Genomic DNA, 25,194 nt, shown 5'->3' with positions numbered 1-25,194 from the left:
CGGGGATTCCCACAGCCTGGGCACCAGGCAGCATATACCTGACGGATGCTGGTGGCACCGCAAGCTCCAGGCACTTAACACAGACCCAACCATGGGGCTGGCGACCAGACCCCTTGCCAAGGGGAGAAAAGCTGAGGGGCAAGGGGTCCACAGAGGAAGGACACAATGCAGAGCACCACCGGAGTCAAACTCTTTATTTCCCTGCCCAGGGAGTCCCTCACAAGGGAACCTGCAGAGCAGGAGGGCGGGGTGGGTGGCACAGGGCCCTTCATGACAACTTGAAGGAGGAGCGACAGTCAGGTGGGGAAACAGCCCCCCTGCTCCCTGATGGCACTGGCTGTGCTGGCCACTGTATTTTGGACCCACAGGGAGCCATCACCAGCACGAGGCCCACACTTTGGGCTGGGGCCAAGTGCTGTTCATGCTCCCTTGTCTCCAGGGTCACTCTGGCACATGTCAGCTCCATGCACCTCCCCAGCCAGCCCCCAAACTGCAGGGGCCCAATGCTGGGAGGCGCTGGGAGGCTAGAGGGGCTGCACGGGCTAGAGGATGCCAGGAGATGGGCACACACTTCCCCCAGTGCAGCTGCGGGCAGACATCCAACAAAGTGGTCCAGCCAGCCCTTCTGGACTGTTCTAGAAGCCCAGGGCAGCTTAGCTTATAGAGACTTCTCAGTGTACCACACCCCACCCCAGGACCAGAGCCAATGCATAAGGGCAGGCTCTTAATCCAGGCTCTGGTCCCAGTACTGCCTTGTCCAGTGGGTCCAAATGTCCTTCCCTCCCCGCAATGGGCACAGGGCTGAGGCAGGAGCCCAGCAGGCACTGGCAGGAGCAGCTCTACAGAGGGTAGCTAAGGCTTTTCCAACACAAGAACAAAAGGGGGTCTTAGGGGCGGGGGTCACAAGCCTGGGAAGGAGGGACAGGGGGCTGAGTGGCCAGTGAGAAAACAAACACTCCCACCCCACAGTTCATCCTCAGCCCTTCCACCTAGCCCAGACCCCGGGGTCCAAAAGAACAGGTCCAACCCTGCCTTTTGGGGTGAGGAGAAAGAATCTGGAACCAAAAGAGGGTGACAGCTGCCTCTTTGGGAGCCTGGTGGGTTCGGGGCCACAGGGCAGCCATCACCGGAGGTTGAAGACCAAGCTGACAGTCAGAATGATGCCGAGGAGGAGCACGAAGGGCAGCCAGGTCTTCACGAAGGCCCCAATGCTGACAGAAAGGAACAGGGACAGAGCAAGGGGGGCAGGACCAGGTGAGCAGGCATGTGGCCCAGAGTCCCATCCACAGACCCTGACAGGGCTGCCACTTCTAGAGAGGCCCCTGGAACCATTCCCTCACCCCCAAACTTGGTCAAGCCAGGCACTGGGCTGGGCCTGGCGCTCACTATGGGGGACCAACTATAGTCAGGGGCAGGGGCTGTTTCAGGCTCCTGGTGGAGATCTACTGACACCTTGATGGTTGTGTACAGCAGATACGCTCACCCTCTCTGGGCCTCACCGGCTCCATCCATAACCATCCCTGTCTCTGGGAGAGGTCTCTAGCAAGAGGACCAGGAAATTTAGTTCCAGTGTAGAAGCCACGAGTGTTCTCTGCCCACAGCCCTCATAATGAGTCCCGTTGGGAGGGGGTGGTTGGCAAGAGTTCGCACAATGTTGTGGCTGGAGCTAAGCGGCTGGGAGCCAGGGGCCTGGGTTTGACCCTGGCTCTGCCTCAGTCTCCATGTGACCACAGTTCTGTTCTCAGGGGACTTCTAAAATCCCTCCAAGACTCAAAAATACTTCTAAGAGTCTCCTTTTCAGAAGCTCTTAATAAGGAGCACGGCTAAGAGAACACTTGGAGGGAGGCAGAAAGATCCGCCTGGGCATGTGCTAGCTCTAAGTGTGAGCTCTGCTATGGCTGTGCCGTGGGATCATGGGTGACTCACTCAACCTCTCTGAGCTCTCCCTTTACCTCTGAATTGGGACAAATGCCTTTGACTTCACATGAGGCTGGGGCTTCAAAGGTCCTCCCAGGCCACTGCTGGGGCCCACCTGCCCAGGACCCTGCCTCTGACAAGGGATGCTTGGGAGGGATCCTGTGGGGGTGGTCCACACCCCATCCTGTGAGGACCCATCTGTTCACTTACCTGAGTACAGAGCTCTATAGACTCACAGCCTCCCTGAGCAGCCAGAATCATTGCCTCATTTTACCAAGGACAGCTGTAGCTCAGAGAGGCAGTTACCCAAGGTCTCACAGTGCACAAGTGCCGGAGCTGTGCTGGGGACCCAGGCAGACGGGACTTCAGAAAAGCCACCTCCCTCTCCACCAGGAGCTTAGCTAGTCATTCTGGAACCTTAATGGCTCCAACTGTCCCTGCTGACTGAAGGACGTGAGAAACGGTCTTTCCAGGACCCCTGGGGGAGCGGCCCCAGGGGACTGTGTGGGTGGGCGGGCAGCTCACCTGACATACTTCCCATACAGCAGGCAGAAGAAGCAGAGTGTCACCATATTCCAGTTGGTGCTGTTGTTGTAGCGCATCAGGTTCAGGGCCAAGGCCACATGCGAGTGGCAGTTGTCACAGCAGAGATTGTGCTGGAGGCGCCAGAAAGGCTGGATCAGGATGGGTGGCAGGGCAACCTCCTGCCCTGGTCCTGCCTCGGGAGGACCAGTCCTGCCCCTGCCCACCTACCATGCGGTGCTTGTACTCCTCAGAGGCGTCGTGCACAGCTGTGTCCCAGGCATTGGGCCCGCTAGCGTATACCTGAGCAGGGTCCAACTTCCAGTACCTGAGGGGAGAGAGAGGGTTCTGGACCCTGGCTCAGCTCCCTGTGGCCTCTCCGCTCTGTGTTCTGAGCTGGGTGCTGAGGCTGAGGTCAGATCCCGGGCAAGAGTCAATGCAGCAGACAACCTTAACACAGGGCAGGCACCCAGTTCCACAGTGGATCCTGGGAGGGTATGCAACTAATTCAGTCTGGGGATGCTATGGTCTGAATGTTTGTGTCCCCCTCAAATTCATACACTGGAATCCTAACTCCACCTGTGATGGTATGAGGAGGTGGGGCTCGTGGAAGGTGATTAGGTCTTAGGGTTTGAACCCTCAAGAATGGGATTAGTGCCTTTATAAAACAGGCCTGAGAGAGGACCCCTTGTTCCTTCCACCACGTGAAGACACAGTGAGAAGGTGCTATGGGTCCTCACCAGACACTGAGGCATCTTGATTTTGGACTATCCAGTCTTCAGAGCAGTGAGAAATCAGTCTCTGTTGTTTATAAGACATCCAGTGTCTGGTATTTTGTTATGGCAGCCTGAACAAACTAAGACAGGGGAGGGGTGCTTCCTGGAGGTGGTGAGTGTCTGAAGGCGGAGAGTTTGGCCAGGCACAGAGAGGGGAGGTGGGCGTTCTAGGCCAAAGGAACAGCTTAAACAAAGTGAGAGGCATAAAACTGTGTAGTATGTCCCAGAAATCAGGGGATTCAGAAAGAGAAATGGGTGAAGGAACAGGAACGCTGGAAGGTGCGGCTGGAGATGAGGTGGGGCCACACTACACGGGGAGTTTGCCATCAGCAAGCATTGTCCCCATCTCCCATATAGCTTGCCAAAGCCCACAAACCTGAGGCTGGGTGAGAACTGCTGTTCGAGTAATGGAGGGCCTATGGGTTGAGGCCAGGCAGAGTTGGGAGGTCAGGGTAACCCTGGCACTGTCGGGGGGATGGCTTGGTGGAGAAGCCTAGAGACAGTGGCCTGGCCAGGGGCTGCTCAGGGGCTCTTGTCTGGAAAAGGGTGCCCGAAAACTGTCCTTGGAAAGCAGCTTGGCAGAAAATACCTGGCCCAGAGACCCTTGAATCCCACTGCCTCCTGCCTGAGGACATCAGCCCCACGCTGAGCTGCCTCTGCTGTATGGGACACTCAGCACCCGCCCCTCCTGGTGCAGCCTTGGACAATAGGTCACCTGCTGTTCTGAGAATACTGATGACTGAGGTATTGTCACCAGGCCTGCAGCTGAGGTGGGCACCTGAGACTGAAAAAACGAAGACCAAAAGTCCCAAACCAAACCAACAATAGCTACCTGCAGGCCCAAACTGCTCTTATTCTTTCCAACCAGAACTTTCCAGCAAAGTTCCAAACAATGCTTCTCTTACACCTTAAATGGCTTGTTTGCTCCTAAGGGGCAGGAAAGTGAGTCTAGGTCAGGGATCCTCAAACTTTGTAAACAGGGGGCCAGTTCACTGTCCCTCAGACCATTGGAGGGCCGTTGGAGAGTGCAGCGCACATTCCACACATGCGCACTGTGGGTCCTGGACGAGTTGAAGAGGGAGCAGCGGCAAAAACACCCAGGGGGCCAGATAAATGTCCTCGGTGGGCCGCATGTGGCCTGCGAGCAATAGTTTGAGAACCCCTGGTCTAGGTATAGGGGGAGACAGACCTGGGTGTGAGTCCTAGCCCTGCCACTTCCTAACTGTATAACCTTGACCAAGTTCCTTCCCTTTCCTCACCCTTGCCATGGAGTTGAAAACATGACCTTGCAGAGCTGAGGCCTGGATGGTATACGGGAAAGGCCTAGCCAGGGACTGACACAGTAGGTACTTGGTACAGGGCTGCTGTGCTCTGGTGGACCTGGTTATTCCTCCCTTCCACACACTGTCCTCAGGTGCTGGTTCCTGCTGTGCCCCAGAAGACCCAGCCTGCTGTTCTGGGCAGGAGGAAGCTGGCCCTAGGGCCAGTCACATGGGTGCTCATCACTTACTTGGCAGGCTTTCCAAAGGCCATGTTGTCTTCCTGTTGAGGGACAAGAGCAGAGGTCAGTGGGGAACCTATATCCAGGCTGGATGACAAACCTGGACCAGCAACGTAGAAGAGGGTATGTCAGGGATGCACAGAAGTGGGACACAGGTCCTGCCCTGGGGTGGGCACGGTATCTGCAGTGCTAGTGGTGGTTTTTCTATGGGAAGGACGGGATGTGGCAGAAGTGCGCAGAGCAATGCACACTGGGAGACCAGAGGCCTGGGCTCCAGCTGCCACTGTGCCTGTTTTTGGCACCCAGGGAATTCTCTCGCCCTCTCTGGGCCTCATTTTCTCCAAGTTCTCTGGTTAGTCTTTTCTGATCTTTGATCTTGGGCAGCTGGTTTCCTTCGTGGTCTGGCCTCCCGACCCAACAATGGACCCCCACATGGAGCCCATCTCTGTGCCCGGCTGTCTGACTGCATTCTGAACAGGGCGGGCGGTGCTGGGCCCAGGGTGGCTTCCTGTGAGGCAGACACTGCATCAATGTCCTTCCTAGACTTGCCACATAAGACCTGGGGTGTGGGAGTTATGCAGAGACACATTCTGGGGTCAGAATCAGGAAGATCCTGCTGACAGAGCTGGTCAAGGATGCATTATCATAAAAACATACGACAGTGAAAGTAATAGATGTGAAAGTATTTTTAAGCGCACAGTGACAGATCTTTGTTGTGTTATGATTGGGACAACTATTAATATAAACAGGTTGGTGCCACCATATCCCTTCATTCCAGCCTCTGAAACCTGGAAATAGGCTGATGCATGCTCATCAGGAGCTTGCCTCCTGGGCCCGTTCTGGTCACATCCCCAGGGAACAGACCTGAGAACTCAGCTGTTTCATACTAAAGTCCCACCCCTCTTCTCTGCAGTCACACCCAGAGACCCATGTCAGCCTCCCCTGTGCCCCGATCTCGACTCCCACCTTCTGAATGTCCAGAGATGTGGTTCCTGGATGGTCTGACTCTCCAATCGTGTCTCTACACCCTACCCATGTCTTGGTACCCCAGGGGGCAAATGGCTGGGTCAGTTACTTAAGAATCCTTCTGGCCACACTCCCTGCTGGCCTGTCCTAGAGGCAAGAGAAGGGGGTAAGGGGTCACACGCTGGTGAGGGGGCAGAGCTGGTGAGGGGCAAAGGCACAGGGTAGGACTTTGTGTTATCTGCATTCTCCTGTGCTTGCAGGCAAGACAGGCCGGCCTTCCACTTAAACCTTGGAACCCTTCAGAGGGTGGCAGGATGGGGACTCACCGAGACAAAGTAGGGGCCAGCAAAGTCCCGAATGACTCCTGTGGAGGTACAGATGCCCATGTGGCCAATGATGGGGAAAAACCACCTGCAGGGAAAAAGGACAGAAAAGGAACGGATCTTAGTCTTTCAATCAGTTAGATGGATGTTGGGGACACTTGATCCAATGTGGGGATATGTGAATATAACGTGGCATGATGAAAGCACATTGGGGCTATCCAGAGCGGCTGGGGAAGCACAAAGAGGGGCAGCTGCAAATGAACAGCACAGGGGATACCACCGTACCCCTCAGAATGGCTACAACTAAAGGCAGTAACACCCAAGCTCTCACTCACTGCTGGCGGAGTATAAACTGTTTCTACCATTTTGGAAAACACTTTGGCACAATACTTTATGCCTCAGCAGTTTCCCTTTGCCCCCACCCTTGGGAAACATTGACTTGTACTCTTAAAATGGGTGCATTTTATTGTATGTAAACTATATCTCAATAAAGTTCATCCAAAAAAAAAAAAAACTAGAAATGATTAAATGTCCAACAACAGTAAAAAGAGTATGTAAATCATAGTATAGTCAAAAATGAAATGGTACATAAGAATGAAGGAATAGGCCAGGGCCTTCCACCTGTAATCCTAGCACTCTGGGATGCCAAAGCGGGCAGATGGTTTGAGCTCAACAACAAAAAAAGAAAGTTCTTTTCTTAAAAAAGTGTGTGTGGGCCAGGTGCGGTGGCTCCTATAATCCTAGCACTCTGGGAGGCCTGAGGCGGGTGAATTGCTCAAAGTCAGGAGTTCAAAACCAGCCTGAGCAAGAGCGACCCGTCTCTACTATAAATAGAAAGAAATTAACTGGCCAACTAATATATATATATATATATATATATATATATATATATAAAATTAGCTGGGCATGGTGACGCATGCCTGTTCCGAGCTACTTGGGAGGCTGAGGCAGTAGGATCGCTTGAGCCCAGGAGTTTGAGATTGCTGTGAGCTAAGCTGACGCCACAGTACTCGCTCTAGCCTTGGCAACAAAGTGAGACTCTGTTTCAAACAAACAAACAAACAAAAAAGTGTGTGTGGGGTGCAATTTAAAACAATCTGTGGGGTTAGGGAGTTCAGACAAAGCTTCCCTAAGGAAATGATGAAGAAGAGTATGTGCAAGAGTAGAGATCAGGACAAAAGTATGGCATATGCCAGGAACTTAAAGTTCATTTTAAAGCCATCTTAAAAAACAAACAAACAAAAAAAAATCTTAAAAAAAAAAAACAAAAACAAATCTCAAATTCAACTTTTTTAAGGCCATAGACATTTAAAAAAAATCCAAATCTCAGATGGACCCCAATACACAACACATAGAACCCCAGATCTGTCTGTAGTCTGAGAACCATTGCTCTATAGGGCCTGGGTGCTGGAGAGAATGATCCAGTTTAAGGACTCCCAGGGCCTGCAGCCAGGTCCTGGGCATGAGCACAAAGCACCCTGCTAGGGAAGTGCAGATAAAAGCCATAGAGATGCAGCTCAAAGACACAATTACATGCAGCTGGGGCAGTCAGCACTTCACAGAGGAGGTGACTTTTAAGGTACAGAACATCAACAGGTAGAAATTGAAACTGCGAAGCAGGAAAGTGATACATGTGGCTGAAGAACAGGAGGCGGAGGGGCGTGGTGGGAAGGATGGAGGCCAGCTCAGGGGCTACTGCTGTAATAGGGACAGAGATGACAGTGAACCTGACTAGAGAACCAGTGGTGCAGTGGTGAGAAGCAGATGCAGTCAGAAGATCTCTCAAAGGGAGACCGGGCAGAGTTTATGACAGACAGGATGGGGGTCTTACAGGTCTGCAGCCTGGGCACTTGAGAGGATGGGTGGCCAGACTGGTCTGTTGAGAACAGAATTAAGATCCCATCATTCTTCTGCTTAACATCCATTGATGTCTTCCTATTACACTTACAGTGTGTTTCCAACTCCTTCCAACAGTTGGGCTCTATTATCCCTTGAACCTCATCTCACTCCCCTTTCTAGCCGCACTGCCTGCTGTGGTTCCTCAAACCACCAAATCTTCCCACCCATGCATGCCTTCTTTGCATTTGGAACACTCTTCCTCTAGAACTTTGCACAGCTGGCTCCTTATCAATTAGGCCTCAGCTTCACTGTCAACTTTGGAGCTCTTCCCTGAATCATGCCTTCTAGCATAGCCACACACAACCCCAGGCACCCCACATCTCATTACCCTGCTTTATTTTCTTTATAGTCTCTACTACTATCAGAAATTACCTTGGTTACTTCCATGCGGTCTGTCTCTCTCTACAAGGACATAAGCTCCAGGAGAGCAAGGATGTCTTCCTGTTTATTGCAACAGCTCCTATGGCAGTGTCTGGCTGGTAGCTGCAACTCACTAAATACTTGTTGACTAAACAATGAATGAATGCCCTGCTTTAAGAGTCAGGCTCTGATGTCAGATCTGGGGTGAATTTTGACTTTGTTTTGGGCAAGTTACTTATTCTCACCCCTCTGTGGATAGTAATAATTACCTCAATAGGGAGCTATTGTGAGAATTAAATAGTACATGCTTAGGACACTGCCTTGCACTTGGTTAGGTGCTCAGTGTTGTTCTCTTGAGCTATTCAGTAAATACTTCCTGTCTGACTGACTGGACTCACATAGAATAAGTTGTAGAAGACCCATAGTGACCACAGTATGGATAATCAAGATTATGGGAAAGTAGTTCATCTGACTTCCCAGTTGCTGATCTTAGACCCTCTGCCCCCAATTCCTTTTTTTTTGTTTGTTTGAGACACAGTCTCACTCTGTTGCCCGGGCTAGAGTGCTGTGGCATCAGCCTAGCTCACAGCAACCTCAAACTCATGGGCTCAAGCAATCCTTCTCCCTCAGTCTCCCAAGTAGCTGGGACTACAGGCATGTGCCACCATGCCCAGCTAATTTTTCTATATATTTTTAGTTGGCCAATTAATTTATTTCTATTTTTAGTAGAGATGGGGTCTCGCTCTTGCTGGTTTTGAACTCCTGACCTTGAGTGATTCTCCCGCCTTGGCCTCCCAGAGTGCTAGGATTACAGGTGTGAGCCACTGCACCTGGCCTAATTCCTTTAATCTGGTTGAGAGGAAGTCTGGGGTTGACCAGTACAGCACATGCCACAGCTGTGCCACTGATGGAAATCTGAGTTGAGGCTAGAGACAACAGCAAGAGCCCTGTGCCCAGTGAAGCCCCAGAGAGGAAACCCTCAAAGTAAGTTTGTCAGTCTGGAAACTCCACAAAGGTGAGTTCCTAGGCTGCTTTGTGGACAATTTACATAATAAGTCCTTGATAAATATTTATTGAATGAATAAATAAATTTACTGACCTTGTAGCTCTATCTGGGAAGGCAGAATATCTCAAGGAAAAAGCCCCATGCTGGCTTATAAGCTTATTTCCTCTCTTATAAAATGGGTCCTAGTACTCTGGGAGGCCGAGGCGGGCAGATTGCTCAAAGTCAAGAGTTCAAAACCAGCCTGAGTGAGACCCCATCTCTACTAAAAATAGAAAGAAATTAATTGACCAACTAAAAATATATATATAAAAAATTAGCCAGGCATGGTGGCGCATGCCTGTAGTCCCAGCTACTCAGGAGGCTGAGGCAGTAGGATCGCTTGAGCCCAAGAGATTGAGGTTGCTGTGAGCTATGCTGATGCCACGGCACTCATTCTAGCCTGGGCAACAAAGTGAGACTCTGTCTCAAAAAAAAAAAAAAAAAGGGATCACAGTATGTATTTTCATAGGTTCATGTAAGGATTGAATGAGATAGTGAACATGCAATGTTTAGAATAGAGCCCCAAACAGAGTAAATAGCCAATCTTAGCTGTTTTTATTAGTAATAGCAGCTATTATTTGGCTTTTCAGCAGAATTATCAACATCTCTGAGGGGGTGGACAGATCTTTGGATTCTGTTTCCTCCTCTGATCTCCTCTCCAAAGACAGATGACAGTGCCTTGTGCCACATCTATTCCTAGCTCTGCACTCTCTGTCAGCAATCATCACTATACACTACGATGGTTAATTTACCTGTCTTTCTCTCCCTCCTGATGGAGGTGAGTCCTTTGAAGGGAACATGAACCCTCTGACAGGGACACAGTGTCTTATTCAACTGGGTCTTATGAACACCTGCACAAAGATCTTAATAGAAACGGGACATAAGCCTCTTCTGGCCCAGATAACTGGGGATTATGGTGCCTCCACTGCATGTTGCTACCAGTACTCACGGAGCAGAAGACCTCACCACAAATGGTATTTTTTAGTTTTTATTCCCAACTTAACCCTTATAAAGTGAACAAATGGTATTTTTGAAAATGGGGAAAGGCCAGAGAGATCTTAGGATCACAAGATGGGTTTCAACAAAATCAATACATTCCCTGAGTATCCCTCCCAATTACTTTCACACTAACATTTCTTTTCTGTTTTTTTGAGACAGAGTCTCACTTTGTTGCCCAGGCTAGAGTGAGTGCCACGGCATCAGCCTAGCTCACAGCAACCTCAAACTCCTGGGCTCAAGCAATCCTTTTTGCCTCAGCCTCCCGAGTAGCTGGGACTACAGGCATGTGCCACCATGCCCGGCTAATTATATATATATTTATATTAGTTGGCCAATTAATTTCTTTCTATTTATAGTAGAGACGGGGTCTTGGTCTTGCTCTTGCTGAGGCTGGTTTCGAACTCCTGACCTCGAGCAATCTGCCTGGCTCGGCCTCCCAGAGTGCTAGGATTACAGGCGTGAGCCACCGCGCCCCGCCTAACATTTCTTTTCTTCACAGCAGTAATCATTATCATACGTTCTCTCTTTTTTTTTTTAATTGTATTTTTTTTAAATTTCAGCATATTATGGGTGTACAAATGTTGAGGTTACGTATATTGCCCTTGTCCCCCCCTCATATGTTCTCTTATTAGTCTATTTGTTTATAATCTATCTCCTTCCACCATGAACTCTCATAAGGACCATATCTGCTTTATTCACCATCGTATATTCTTAACACCTAAAACTATCTGGGCACATAGGAGTCACTTAGCAAATGTGTTAAAAGGACATTAGTTAATGAACACAGTTTCTTAAAAATTTTATTTTTGGCCAAGTGCAGTGGTTCATGCCTGTAATCCCAACACTCTGGGAGGCTCAGGTGGGAGGATCACTTGAGGTCAGGAGTTTGAGACCAGCCTAGGCAATAGTGAGACCCCATCTCTACTAAAAATAGAAAAATTAGTAAGTGCAGTGGAACACATCTATAGTCCCAGCTAATCAGGAGGCTGAGGCAGGAGGATCGCTTGAGCCTGGGAGTTTGAGGTTGCAGTGAGCTATGATGATGCCACTGCATTCTAGCCTGGACGACAGAGCAAGACTGTCTCAAAAAATATATATTTTTAAAGGATAGATTTGGATGCTCTTAAAAATGCATAAGTATTTGAATGCACAAAATAATTTAAATATTTTAACACAAAAAAATTAAGGTCATTTTAGGATCGGCAACATAGAAGCCCAAAAATGATCCCTCCTCCACACCACCATTTGGCTGTTTTTTTTTTTGTTTTTTTTTTTTTTTTTATTTTTTGAGACGGAGTCTCGCTTTGTTGCCCAGGCTAGAGTGAGTGCCGTGGCGTCAGCCTAGCTCACAGCAACCTCAAACTCCTGGGCTGGAGTGATCCTTCTGCCTCAGCCTCCCAGGTAGCTGGGACTACAGGCATGCGCCACCATGCCCGGCTAATTTTTTATATATATATCAGTTGGCCAATTAATTTCTTTCTATTTATAGTAGAGACGGGGTCTCGCTCTTGCTCAGGCTGGTTTTGAACTCCTGACCTTGAGCAATCCGCCCGCCTCGGCCTCCCAAGAGCTAGGATTACAGGCGTGAGCCACAGCGCCCGGCCCTATTTGGCTGTTTTTAATAGAGGGAACAAATCTATCACATCAGGTAAGAGTGTTTAAGATGTAGTTGAGAACAAGTTAGAGCCTGAAGACTAAGTTTTGAATCCCTTTGTTTATTGGGGTGTAAGTTTGATGAAGATACCAAATACTACAAGAAGCTCAGCTTCACCAACTGAGAAGATAGTTCCTATCTTAGAATAGAAATTTAGAGAAAATGGCTGTGAAAAAGCCTGGCAAACTGTCTAGCACGGCGAGGAGGGGTTACAGTTATCAGCTGTCAAGGCTGAAGCAAGAGACTTGCAAACCACCTCCCTCCACCCAGGAGTCCTGGCTAAAAGGTAGCAAGCAGGCCCCAAGCACCTGCTTCTCTCCTGACAAAGGCGGAAGCTATAGAAAGAAACTTGGTCTAGGACACAGACATCCTAGGACTTAAAATCCCTTTGCAACTGAGATGGTTGTGAGACAAAGGGTTGGACTCCCAAATCTCTGGGGGCCCTTCCAATGTAGACATTCTCAGAGGCGGTGTGGTCCCAACCAAACTCCCATTCTTATTTCCAGACCCAGCAGGATGTCTTGCATATGTAAGTTATCAGTAAGCCTTCGCTCAATGAGTGAATAAACCAGTAAATGAATGGATGAATGAACGATGTCTCTTCAGACCCAATTAGGGGACCCACTTCTGTACCCCTGCAGCTCCTGAGTTCCCAGCCACACGCCCTTTCCTGCCAGTCTACAACTGTCTTTCTCTAGACCGTGTAATAAGAGCGGGGAGCGTGTTCCAACCGTTAGCAGAAATGGGGCACTGCGCAGCTGGCGGGATTCTGGTGACTGCGCTAGGTATGTGGGCCTGACCCGTGGGAAGGGCTTGCTGCACGTAGGGGCCGGAGGCTCGCCTAAGGATGCCACGCGAGCTCCGGCTCTCCCGAGGCCCTCCTAGTCCCTGGGCTGATTCCCAAGAAGACTCACGTGAGCACCGGGATGGGCGTCCACACCACGCAGTAGGGGAAGCGGCTCCGCTCCACATCCATGGTGATGCCGCAGGAGCCGTGGTATTGCTTCATGTCCGTCTCGGCCGCCGTCGGCGCCTCCACTTCCGCCATTCCGGGCGGGGGTGGTAGCGGCGGCAACAGGAGCGGAGAACTCCCTTCCGCTTCCGCCGCCATGCTGCGCGCGCCCCGCTCCGGCTGGCCCCTGCTTCGTCGCCGCCCATCCCCATGGCGTCACTTCCTGGAGGTAGGGTCCGCCCCACTTGGCCTTCCCCCCGGGAATTGGAGCCGCGTCCCTCTGGGCCCAGCCGGCCAACGCCGCGACTTTGCAGCCTGCACTGCGCGGATGCCCTCAGGCAGCTAGCAGTCTAGTGCCCGAGACCAACAAAGAACTCTACAATTCAGTACACTGAGGGCTCCTAAGAGGTGTGGTACAGTCGCTGTTTATTGAACAATTTTTAGGTGCCAAGCACTTGACTTGCATTGTTTTTAATCTCCATAAACTGATTAGACATGCAAGTTTAGGTATTTCCCTCCTGTTACAAGTGAGAAACTGAGGTTCAAGTGGTGAGGGGCCACGATTCAAACACAGGTCTTTATATATCTCCCTTGCTGTTTTAATTCTGAGGCTTCTCACGGGGTAGTGGTAGCATAAAGGACCGACTAAAACCTTGTGTGTGGCGTACGTGGTGTGTAAGCAGGGAAGACTGGCCAGAAGATTTTTGAGCCGAGTCTTGACGTTTGCCAGGTTGCACGGGGGTGGGGGTGATCTGATCCCCTCATTGTACAAATGGGAAAACAGGCTCAGGGAAGTTAATTGTTCGAGATCACACACAATTATACTTAATAGGTCAGGCTCGAATCTTGGAGTCTTTTGGCTTTTTCGAGGGTGCCAAGATGGACAAAAGAAAGGAAATTTGCCGGAGTGGGGGAAAAGCCAAAAGTAAGAAAAAAGGAGGCAGCCTCTAAAAATCAGGCTTAAAAACAAAATAATAAAAAATAAAAATACAACTCAGGCTAAAGGAAGGTATGGACAAATCCACTCAGGAAGGTGGGAGCTCCATCATTTTGGGAAGGTCTTCCATTGAATTACTGTCCCTCAAAGCTGATCTATGGAAAATCTGCTGTCCAGCTTTTAGCACTTAATATTTTAATGCATTTTTGGGGGTATATCTGTCTCTGCTATGGAACCCTAAGGTCTTTAACTGTAGCTAGTACAGTTCCTAATCACCGCAGATACCCACTAGATGTTTATTGATTTAGTGAATGAATGAATGGATGTTTTATAAAGACCTCACAGATATCACAGGTGAAAATAATTCTAACCCACTCAAAATTCTTTGGACACATTTGTACCTCTCCTGTGATCTTTGTGTAGTGTGGATCCTTGAAGGACAACAACCAGCATCCAGAACAGAGTTTGGAATAGATTAGGTGTGCAGTATATAGTTGAGAATAAATTACTTCTTCAATCACTGTAGTATCTAACCGCTTTTGGACAACAGGCTCTAAGGAAAGTCTGTGCCTGAGACATCCCTCTACCATGACAGTCTACCTATAATTCTAGCACAGGGATGGTAGCTGTCCTTTAAATATTTATTGTATGTATGGATGAATAAACAACCAATGAAAGTCTCTCAGGGCCTGTCACAAATTTGGTAGTACTAATACAAGTACTGCATTTAATCTGACAACCGTCAATGGCTTCCTATTGTATTTAATATAAAACACAAATGGCTTACAAGGCCCTCCATCATCTGGACCATGCCCTTTCTTACTTGTTCACCCTACTACAGCCATCCTAGCCTTTTTTTCAGTTCCTCTCATGTGCTATGTTCTTTCATATTCCAGGGACTTGGCATACACAGTTCCCTTCTGCCTGAAATATGCCCCATATTAAACTGGCTGACTTCTAGTCATCCCTCAAATCTCAGATTAAATGTCATTTTCTCAGAGAGCCTATCCCTGGCCTCCCAATCTAAATTAGAAAATCCCTGTTAATCTCCCTTGGAACATCATGTTCTTTTTCTTCATAGCACATTTGTACCTTTGTACTGTTTCTACTAGACTGGAAACTCCTTGAAGGCAGACTGTATTTGTCTTGTTCATTTATGTAAACCCAATGCCTAGTATAGTGCCTAGCACATGGCATTTGTTTAATCGATATTCATTAAATTGAATGAATGGGAAATACTTACAGGCTAGGCATCACATGCTGGCTAAAGGCAGTCTGAGGGCAGGAACCTACCTTGTTATCTGCTACCTCTCAGTGTCTCAAACCTTTTTAAGTGGTTCAGTGCTCAGGTGTAGGATCTCACCAGAGAGCTCTAGCTCCTTTCCCTATGGGCAGCATCATCTTAACTTTAACCTAGGTAGCTGCAGAAACAAGAGCTTGAGGAGGGCCAGGTACCTGGAGGGGTAAGATAGTTCCTTCTCTGAGGCCTCTCTCCTAGGCTTGTCCCCCACAACCCCTGCTATCACATCACCTTGGTTCTCTTGGCCAATGTAAAAGTCTCCCTGGCCTGTGCCCTTTCCTTCTTTGCTACTGTTTCCCTTACCACCCATAGACAAATGGGAAATCTCCATCAAAGACCAACTCTTCCTTCCAGGCTCAGAGGATCACAGCAGGGTCCTGGAAGAACTCTTATGGCAAGCTTGGGTCAGGATTGATAGGTTTCAGAGCTACCCCTCCCCCAACATACCCCCTGACCTAAAATAGAACAGACCATCTGGACCCACTTATGGGGCTGGCCAGGGGAGGGAAGGATGGCAGAGTTGGAACCGTCAAGCTGGGAAACTGTTGAGGGCAAGATGCTGCTTGTTTGAAGGGTGAGCTTATGGCACTTCCTCTCTTAGTGGGAATCAGGGCACCCCCTCAACTGGCCCCAGGGCTCAAAAACTTTCTCTTTCAGGCCATCTCACACCTGGCATTCAAGTCACCACATGATCTGGTCCTAATTTTCCTTCCCAGCTTCATTTCTCCTGGTCTTCTTCAGGACTTGCTTGGAGTTAACCTCACTGGCCTGTATGCCCTTCAGAGAAGGAGCCCTGCACTTGCACTTCATACCTCATGTCTTTGGTCACGCTGTTCCTTCATCAGGAATGCCCTTCCCTTCCTCTTCTACGCTTTCAAGGTTTTAGGCAAATGCTCCCGCTTAGCTCCCAGAGCACGAAGCCTGTGTTTCCACCTATTGAGTATTCATGTGTACTTGCATTAGCATTAGGTGTTTACATGTCTGTTTCTCCCAAGAGACAGTGAACTCCTTGAGAAGGGGACTGGCTGGATCTATTGGTCCCTGTATCCAGGGCACCTGGTAGATAGGATAGTGCTCAGGGAATGTCGCTGGAGTTATTTCTTGACCATAGATGGTCTCCTTAAGGGATCTGGTGAATCACCTCAATCAATAATCCAGGGAAACAGGCTGAGCCAGGTCTAGGCTGCAGGTTGAAGGAGCCGCTGGCCATGATGCCGCGTGTGTGGCACATGGGAGGGCAGCGTCCTGTCTTTCACAGCCTTTCTGCTTAGCTCCATCATTACCCTCTTGTTCTCTGGAGGCTAGGCCCTTCTCCATTATGACCCCAAACTTTTCCGTGGTGGGAAGGGGACCAAGGGGGCCAAAAAAATTGCAAGAAACCATTTGAGAACAGACCCTTTGGCCTTTGGACATCAGAGTTCACAAAACAACTTCCTTTTCCACTCCATTTTATAGATGGGCAAAGTTTCCCAAGGCAATAGAAAGCACAGCTAGGACCAGAACCTAAGTCTCCTACTTTGGAGTAGGCAGTAAAAGTATGATGACAAAACATGTGGGCTCAGGAGTCAGCCAGACAGCCCAGTGTTTGAACCTTAGCTCTGACAGTGGCTGTCACACCTTAGGAAAGTAGCTGAATCTGTCAGGGCATCAGTTTCCTCATCTCTAAAATGGGAAACAATAATTCACATCTTGTAGGGGTTTTGAGGGGTTTGATAGGCTACATCTGAACAGTGCCTGGCCTAAATAAACATTTAATATCACCTATTATAGTAGTTAACACTACACATCACAACTGTAGTATCCTTAACCACTTAAAAAAGCACTTTGATGTGCATAATTTCACAGTACAGCGAGCTAACCAGGTAGGCATAATCCCCATTTTACCCACAAGGAGAATGAACCCAGAGAGGTTCAGAAACTGCCTGGAGTCTAAGCACATCTTAGAGTTGAGGTTCTGAATCCTGACTATGGGCTGTCTCTGCTGGTGATGCCTTTTAGGGCCCATTAAAGACTGATGAAGGAAGAACAGCCTGAGAGTCTATAAATCACTATAAAATAGGTATAAACTATGGCCTCATTAGGATCAGGACTAATTTTATATTAAAAAGAATTGGGAGGCCGGGCGCTGTGGCTCACGCCTGTAATCCTAGCTCTTGGGAGGCCGAGGCGGGCGGATTGCTCAAGGTCAGGAGTTCAAAACCAGCCTGAGCAAGAGCGAGACCCCGTCTCTACTATAAACAGAAAGAAATTAATTGGCCAACTGATATATATATATAAAAAATTAGCCGGGCATGGTGGCGCATGCCTGTAGTCCCAGCTACTCGGGAGGCTGAGGCAGAAGGATCACTTGAGCCCAGGAGTTTGAGGTTGCTGTGAGCTAGGCTGACGCCACAGCACTCACTCTAGCCTGGACAACAAAGTGAGACTCTGTCTCAAAAAAAAAATAAAAAGAATTGGGTAGGAGCAGGAGGTAGAACCACTGAGTGGCACATGCCTCTCTCCTGCCCACCAGATCCATTGGTATCCATAGGCCCAAAAAAGAGCCTGCCCAATGATGGCAGAATACACTAGGGAGGACTCATGTTTCACAGTGAAATCCACTGTTAAAGGACCAGGCACAATCCCCTATTTGCTATTCCCCAACTTCCAAATAACCTGCAGGCTCTAGGAGGGCCGGGACTATCTGTTGTGTGCATTTTCATTAAGGCAGTGCCCAGCCCTGTGCCAGGTACACAGTAGGAATTCAAAAAGTATCATGACTCATTATAAGAAAGTGTTTTTTTAAGAACTGGACTAGGAATCAGGTATCCAGTCCTGACTTTGCTTCTAATTCAATGGGAGTTCTTGGACAAACCCATCCCTTTTCCTGCCGCTCTTTGGAACTCTTTGTTCCTATTTGTACAACATGGAGATATGGCTAGATCAGTGATTCTCAGCTCTGGCTGCATATTAGAATGAATCTGGGATGCTTTAAAATAATGGGTAGAGGCCGGGCGCGGTGGCTCACGCCTGTAATCCTAGCACTCTGGGAGGCTGAGGCGGGCAGATTGCTCGAGGTCAGGAGTTCGAAACCACCCTGAGCAAGAGCGAGACTCCATCTCTACTAAAAATAGAAAAAAATTAATTGGCCAACTAATATATATAGAAAAAATTAGCCGGGCATGGTGGCACACGCCTGTAGTCCCAGCTACTCGGGAGGCTGAGGCAGGATTGCTTGAGCCCAGGAGTTTGAGGTTGCTGTGAGGTAGGCTGACACCATGGCACTCACTGTAGCCTGGGCAACAAAGCGAGACTCTGTCTCAAAAAAAAAAAAAAAAAGGGTGGAAGCCTGGACTGCACCTCAGATCAATTAAAACAGAATCTCTGAGGTTTTAAAAGCATCCTGGGTGATTCTGATGTGCAGCTAGGGATGAGAAGAAGCTTTGAGCTATTTGACTTCTCATCACCTTTTAAGTTCTGCAACCACATTTGGGCATGCTAAGCACAGAGACCGGAGTAGGCCTCTGGAGCCACACCTGCCTACCACAAACACCACTTCAAAATACCTTCAGTGTGTGGGCCTATCTGAGCCCCAGGCTCTCTATCTGCAGGGCTGGTGAGAGTTTTGGTGAGTCACACACGTGGAAACACCACTGATCTTTTTACAGTCTCTATAGTTCTACCTTTTCCAGAAAGTCATATAGTTGGAATTATACAGTATGTAGCCCTTTTAGATGTGCTTCTTTCACTAAGCAATATACATTTAAGTTTCTTCCATATCTTTTTGAGGCTTGATAGCTCATTTCTTTTTTTTTCTGACCTGTTCAGGTCTTTTGCCCATTTTTGGTTGTTTTCATATTGTTGAGTTTTAAGAGTTCTTATTATATTTAGATACAAGTCCTTTATCTGGTATGTTTTGCAAATATTTTCTCCCAGTCTTTGTCTTGTCTGTTTCATTCCCTTCATAGAATCTTTCACTGAGCAGAAGTTTTTAATTTTAATGAAGTTCAACATACTTTTCTTTCTTGGATTGAGCTTTTGGTGTTGTATTTGAAAACCCATTTCCAAACCCAGTGTAACCTAGATTTTCTGCATTATCTTCTGTAGTTTTACAGTTTCATGTTTTACATTTATTTAGGTCTATTGGTCATTTTGTGTGAATGGTGTAAGGTCAGTGTTTAGATTCTTTTTTTTGCATGTGGATGTCCAGTCTTTCCAGCACTATTTGTTGAAGACTATTCTTTTTCCATTGAACTGACTTTGTTCCTTTGTCAAAGATCAGTTGACTACATTTGTGTGGGTCTATTTCTGGGTTCTCTATTTGTTCCATTGGTCTCTTTTTCCATTCATTTACAATACCACACTGTCTGATTATTGTAGCTTTATAGTAAGTCTTGAAGTTGGTAGTGTTTATCCTTCCAAATGTGTTCTTCAATATTGTGTTGCTATTCTGGGTCTTTTACTTTTCCATATAAACTTTAGAATCAGTTTGCTGATACACACAAAATAACTTGCTGGGTTTATGACTAGGATTACGTTGAATCTATAGATCAAGTTGGAAAGAACTGACATCTTAATAATACTGAGTTTTCCTACCCATGAACGTGGACTATCTCACCATTTATTTGATCTTCCTTGGTTTCTTTTTATCAGTTTTGTAGTTTTACCCAAATGACCTTGTATGTTATTTTGTTAGATTTATTCCTAAGTACTTTTTCTGAGGCAATGCTGAGAGCTGAATAGGTGGAACACAGGGTATTTTTAGAGCAATGAGACTGTTCAGTATGGCAGTGTAATGGTGGATACCTGATATGCATTTGTGTAAACTCATAGAACTATGCAACACAGTGGGAACCCTAATGTAAACTATAGACTTTAGTTGATTATAATGTATCAATATTGGCTCATTAACTGAAATTAATATATCGCACTAGTGCAAGATGTTAATAATAGGGAAAACCAAGCCAGAGAAAGGTGAGTATATGAGACTCACTGCACTGTCTGCTCAACGGTCTGTAAGCCTAAAATTGCTCTAAAAAATAAAGGCTTTTTTTCAAAATGGAAACCAACTCCAAATGAAAGTGAACTCCTGGTGCAGTCTTCCAATGGCTCCTCCTTGCCTACAGGATCAAGCCTATGGGATCAGGCGTCTCTCAACATGCACAGGAAGGCCCCTCCACTTTACCCTCTATAATTCAGCCAAACTGAATCACTAAGGGTCCATGAGGGAATCTGGGACTTTGCATTACCTTACTTGGCCCGCAAAATTATCTCTCCCTTGCCTGGTCTGGAAATGTCTTGAAGAAGCTTTTGCAGACTTTAATTTAGGAACAGAGAGGAATGATACCAGCCCATAACACCTGCTTTATACCACCACCTAGTGTGTTTCTGGCAAGACCTCTTTCAGTAGTGAAACTACTGTTCTCACAGCACTGAACCAGTTACCAAACTGTGCATCAAGGCACCTTAGGGCACTACAGCAAATTCACAGGGGCAAAGGAGGTAGGATACTTTAAATTTGAGATACTCAACATCCTTGGCTACTGAAAGAACTACAAGCTCAATGTAGTTCACAGTTTCATTGTTAGATTGTGCTGCATTTTTTTTGATTATGTCATCTTTAAGAAGCCAAATTTTTAGTGGTTGCTATGATAAAAGCAAATGATTCCTGACGTTGACACGGGGATAAAAGAGAAAAAAAATAAGAAAGAAATGTAAATATTAAAAAAAAAAAAAAAAGCAAATGAAAGTCAAAGTGGAAAAGAAAATGAGGGTAGCAGCATCTACTCAAGTTTAACAAGTTGTACAGTACCCAACAGATCCCATTCATAATTGCAGTTAAGAATAAAATAAAGGGCCGGGCGTGGTGGCTCACGCCTGTAATCCAAGCACTTTGGGAGGCCGAGGCGGGCGGATTGCTCAAGGTCAGGAGTTCGAAACCAGCCTGAGTGAGACCCCGTCTCTACCAAAAATAGAAAGAAATTAATTGACCAACTAAAAATATATATACAAAAAATTAGCCGGGCATGGTGGCACATGCCTGTAGTCCCAGCTACTTGGGAGGCTGAGGCAGTAGGATCGCTGAGCCCCGGAGATTGAGGTTGCTGTGAGCCAGGCTGACGCCACGGCACTCACTCTAGCCTGGGCAACAAAGTGAGACTCTGTCTCAAAAAAAAAAAAAAGAAAGGCCAGGCCCGGTGGCTCACGCCTGTAATCCTAGCACTCTGGGAGGCCAAGGCAGGAGGATCGATCAAGGTCAGGAGTTCGAAACCAGCCTGAGCAAGAGCGAGACCCGTCTCTACTAAAAAATAGAAAGAAAATTAGCCAGGCATGGTGGCTCATGCCTGTAGTCCCAGCTACTCCGGAGGCTGAGGCAGGAGGATTGCTTGAGCCCAGGAGTTTGAGGTTGCTGTGAGCTAGGCTGACGCCACGGCACTCTAGCCCAGGCAACAGAGTGAGACCCTGTCTCAAAAAAAAAAAAAAAAAAAAAATATTATTTCTTCCAATTTAGGCATATCATTTTTTAAATAGTGACTAACTTGTTAGGATATAAATACTTAAGTGATTGGGCTTAACTACTTAATAAATTGAACTGTTAGGTACATTTTTTGGCTTAGTGGCTCCATGAAAAAATTACTGAGACAGCAATGGTGCTGTGAGCGGAGAAAGCTCAGGAATTCTGATCTAAGAGATCTAAGAGATCCAGGGCACATCAAAAAACTGTAAGTTGTGAAATCAATTTCATGGGTTAAAACCAGTATTTCTTTCTCTAATAAAAAGGTAAATAGCACACACTGCATGTAGCAAGGGTTAAGTATTATTGTGTAAAACTTTTGTTCATTGTATACATACAAGTAAGCATGTGAATCTTGGGTCAAAATGTAAAATGTATGTATCTTATCTGGGTTCTGGTTTAAAAAGTTTGAAAAATTACTAAGACTCCAAGTCCCTTATTTTCAAAGAGGAGAAAACAGCAAGAGAGTAAAAGTTGATTATTGCAAATTACAGCCACCAGAGCTGGGCTCTGTACTCAGCCCTGCTGGGCTAGATAGCTTTTGCTCACAGTGATCCTATAAGGCAGGCCTCATTCTGCTTGGCAGAAGTGTGGTTACTCAAAATCACAGAGCTACAGAGGTGAGGGACCAGGTACCCTCACTTTGGTTCCAAGACCCATTTGTACCCCACAAATGCCACCAGCCACACCTAGAACAAAATGGTTTTAATCAATTGCGTCACCCTCACTCTCCTGGGAGCGGAGCAACAAAAAGGCTCGGCTCCTGCCCCCAGAGGACAGTAAGGCTTATGTGTCTCTCCACACTGCAGGGCCCAGGCTGGGCAGGCAGAGGGTGGGAGGCAGGAGGCAGGGAGGGAGGAGGCAGGGAGGAAATGGCAGGTGGCTGGAACACAGGAAAGCAAAGGGGCCCCAGCTGGTTCTTGGGCCCCAGGGCCCAGCCCCAATATTCCTGCCCTCCCCTCCCTGGCTAGAGAAAGGTCATGGAGAAGAGACAGGGGAGCAAGTCCCAGCAGCAGGAGAAGCAGCAGCAGCTGTTTCCTTCACCAATAAATATACTTCATTACCAAGCTAGAAGAAGAGAGGGTTGGGAAGAGGGACTGGGGTGGGGAGATGGGGGAGAAGCTGCCACCTGTGTTGCTGAGATTAAAGCAATGAGATGGTGCCAGACCCCCCACCATTATCCTTACCCCCCTTGTCTTCCTAAAACTGTGAAAAAGCTTTTAACATGGCCCTCCTGTCTCCAGGGCTGCTCTGAAGCCTGACTGAGAGGAGGCACCTGGCAGAGACAGGGACTGAGGGAGGGAGGGAGAGGAGAAGGGAGGCTGCTTTTCCCCAGAGGCTGCAGCTGGAGGGCTGGAGCCAAGTAAGCACTGAGAGGAAGGGGGAGGGAGAGGGGAGGAAAGATGAACCAACTACCTGGAGCAGCTCCTGAGCTAAGAGCCAAGGGGGGCAGAGGGAAGGAAGGGGAAGCTTGGTGAGTAGTGGGGTGACCGCTGCATCCAGTGTAAAGCTTGGAACTGCTGAGGAAGGAGGGGGCTGATTTTAGGGACTTTCCCATCTGAGTGGCTCGGGAGACCCACCCCCCCTCCCCTCAGAGCAGCAGGGGACAGAGAAAAGCCATCACTTCTTTGGTCTTTGTGGCGGCTCAGCATGTGGGGTGGGAAGGAGGGCAGAAAGGGCAGAGAAGGGCCCTTAGCAGGAAGCGCCACCTCAGCAGAGTAGGCCTGGCTGGGAGCTCTGGCAGAAAGGTCACAGTGAGGCTGAGGAGCGCCCAGGAGGAGAGTGGAGAGTGGTCGTAGTGCGAAGTGCTGGCAAGGGCAGGTGGTCTATGGTGCAGTGCCCCACCCTCTGCCAGGGCCCTCAGGAAAGGTAGAGCCCCCAGAGGTGCCCAGGGAGAGCAGACATAGGGCCAGAGCCAGTGCCCAGGAAGGGGCAAGGGTGCTCTACTGTGGCCAGGGCAGGTGGCCTCACCTTGCCCATCCCAAGGCTCCCATCCTTCCTTTTGCTTCCATTCTAACACTGGTGACTCTGGAGGGAGGGTGGGACCCCATCCTTTTTCAGAACCTTCCCTGAGGACCACAGGGGAGCTAACCTTGCAGGTTAGGGAGCAAGAGTGGCAATAGGCCAAGGCTAGCCCTTACCTTATTCCTAACTAGGAATCCCACTCCCCCCTTCCTGCTGCCAGCTGAAGGGCAGGACAATCCATGAACACAGCTTCAGCCCTTGCATCCCCCCCTGAGGCAGAGGGATATTGAGGCAGGCCAGAGCCCTCCAGGGACATGGAAGCAGGAGGTGGGGGGCATATGGAGGGGTGTCCCCTCCTGTTCTTTTGTTCAGGGCTGGGGACAATCAAGGGACAATCAGCCCAAGAGTGTGAAAGCCAGCAAGTTATAGCAACTTCCACCCCCAATGCCAAACTAACAAACAAAACAGGGGAAATGAAAAGATGGGGGGGTGGGTAAGACAAACCAAAACAGAACCCCCTGACCTCCTGCCCAGGGCGGAGGGTCCAGCTAGTAGCAGGGGCTGGGGACCAGGGCTAGGAGGGCCTAGCTGGGCCGGCACTGCACCTGGCCCTCGGAGCTGTCCTCATCGTCGGAGGCCCCGGCACCCCCACTGCTCAGGCCTGTGATCCGGTAGCCCATGTTGAGCAGCATCACCTCCAGCGGGTCTGCATTCATGCGCCGCTGGTTGGCCTGCGAAGCGCCCTCCATGTCTTCCACTACTCGGCCGGTGAGGTCTTCACTCTGTGGTGGGGGAGCGGGCAATGCATGTGGGCTCAGGGAGAGACGGACACCAGGGTATATGCACTGGGGCAGAGGAGGGAAACACAGACTGAACTATCTCCATGGGGGAGATGTACACATCAGAGATGTATATGGGAGGAGAGGAACACACACTGGGATACATATTGGGAGGAATACACATACCGAGGGTACATTGGGAAGGCTTACACCAGAATATATATGGGGGCATACACCACACTGGGATACACATGGGGGAGAGCACATACCGGGATATACTGGACACACATACCGGGATTGAGGGGGGCAGATAAAACTCCCCCACCTCACTGTGTTCTCTTGCCACTTCCACCAACCCTTCTTTCTTTTTTCTCATCCCTCAATAGGGAATCTTACAGAGCCCTCTCTTTAAGAGTTGCAGCACATTACCTCTGGAATCAGATACACCACTTGACTTCTGTTTTGCCCGCTGGGAATGGGGAGGAGAAGGGGCAGAGGGGCAGGAGAGGCATCAGGTAGGCTCGCCTGGCTACCCACACTGGGAGTGGAGGGGACCACACTTTCGTAAGTGTCTCCGTGGGCTGGACACTTTCCAGGTTTTACTTCTTTACTCTTCACAGCAACCTTTCAGAGTGGTGCTGTCATTCCCATTTCCCAAGTACAGATGATAAAACCTTGGGTCAGAGATGGTTAAGTCTCTTAGGCAGAGAATGAAGGGACCAAATGCAAATTTAAGCTCACCAGATGCCAAAGCCTGCACAGTTCCCTTCTGATTGAGGAACTGGCCTCTGCACAGCTTCTGGGGG

At 48.6% G+C, this 25,194-nt stretch overlaps 2 protein-coding genes across 5 annotated transcripts in view; both read right to left on the bottom strand.

The window, feature by feature from the left end:
* Positions 1 to 179: 179 nt before the first annotated feature.
* TMEM222 (transmembrane protein 222) lies at positions 180 to 13,114 on the bottom strand. The gene is made up of 6 exons (XM_012750574.2): positions 12,877 to 13,114; positions 6,009 to 6,093; positions 4,726 to 4,757; positions 2,671 to 2,767; positions 2,443 to 2,573; positions 180 to 1,211 (listed from the first exon to the last, which is right to left on the bottom strand). Exons 1-6 carry the CDS (start codon positions 13,071 to 13,073, stop codon positions 1,124 to 1,126), a joined length of 630 nt encoding a protein of 209 aa, XP_012606028.1. The 5' UTR covers positions 13,074 to 13,114; the 3' UTR covers positions 180 to 1,123.
* A 9,220-nt stretch (positions 13,115 to 22,334) lies between these two features.
* The window catches only part of WDTC1 (WD and tetratricopeptide repeats 1), a 70,270-nt gene continuing 67,410 nt past the window's right edge, over positions 22,335 to 25,194 (bottom strand). For 3 of the 4 annotated variants that reach the window (XM_075995550.1, XM_012750577.3, XM_012750576.3), the window contains one exon: positions 22,335 to 24,391. In XM_075995550.1, the coding sequence (XP_075851665.1) occupies positions 24,194 to 24,391 (198 nt within the window). In that variant the 3' untranslated portion in view covers positions 22,335 to 24,193. The remainder of the gene's footprint in view (positions 24,392 to 25,194) is intronic. The other variant, XM_012750579.3, reaches the window with a different exon arrangement.

This window comes from Microcebus murinus, chromosome 2 (genome assembly GCF_040939455.1).
Source record: "Microcebus murinus isolate Inina chromosome 2, M.murinus_Inina_mat1.0, whole genome shotgun sequence".
Taxonomy (NCBI): Eukaryota; Metazoa; Chordata; class Mammalia; order Primates; family Cheirogaleidae; genus Microcebus; species Microcebus murinus.
The sequence above is the reverse complement of the archived record's forward strand: the minus strand, read 5'-3'. Positions and strand labels throughout refer to the sequence as shown.

Excerpts from the sequence above, each read along its gene's own strand:
- TMEM222 (XM_012750574.2), bottom strand. The coding sequence starts at position 13,073 with ATGGCGGCGGAAGCGGAAGGGAGTTCTCCGCTCCTGTTGCCGCCGCTA. Across the intron at positions 4,758-6,008 it reads CTGGCCCCTACTTTGTCTCG|GAAGACAACATGGCCTTTGG; the intron begins GTGAGTCCCCAT and ends GTCCCTCAACAG. Across the intron at positions 2,574-2,670 it reads AGGAGTACAAGCACCGCATG|CACAATCTCTGCTGTGACAA; the intron begins GTAGGTGGGCAG and ends TGGCGCCTCCAG.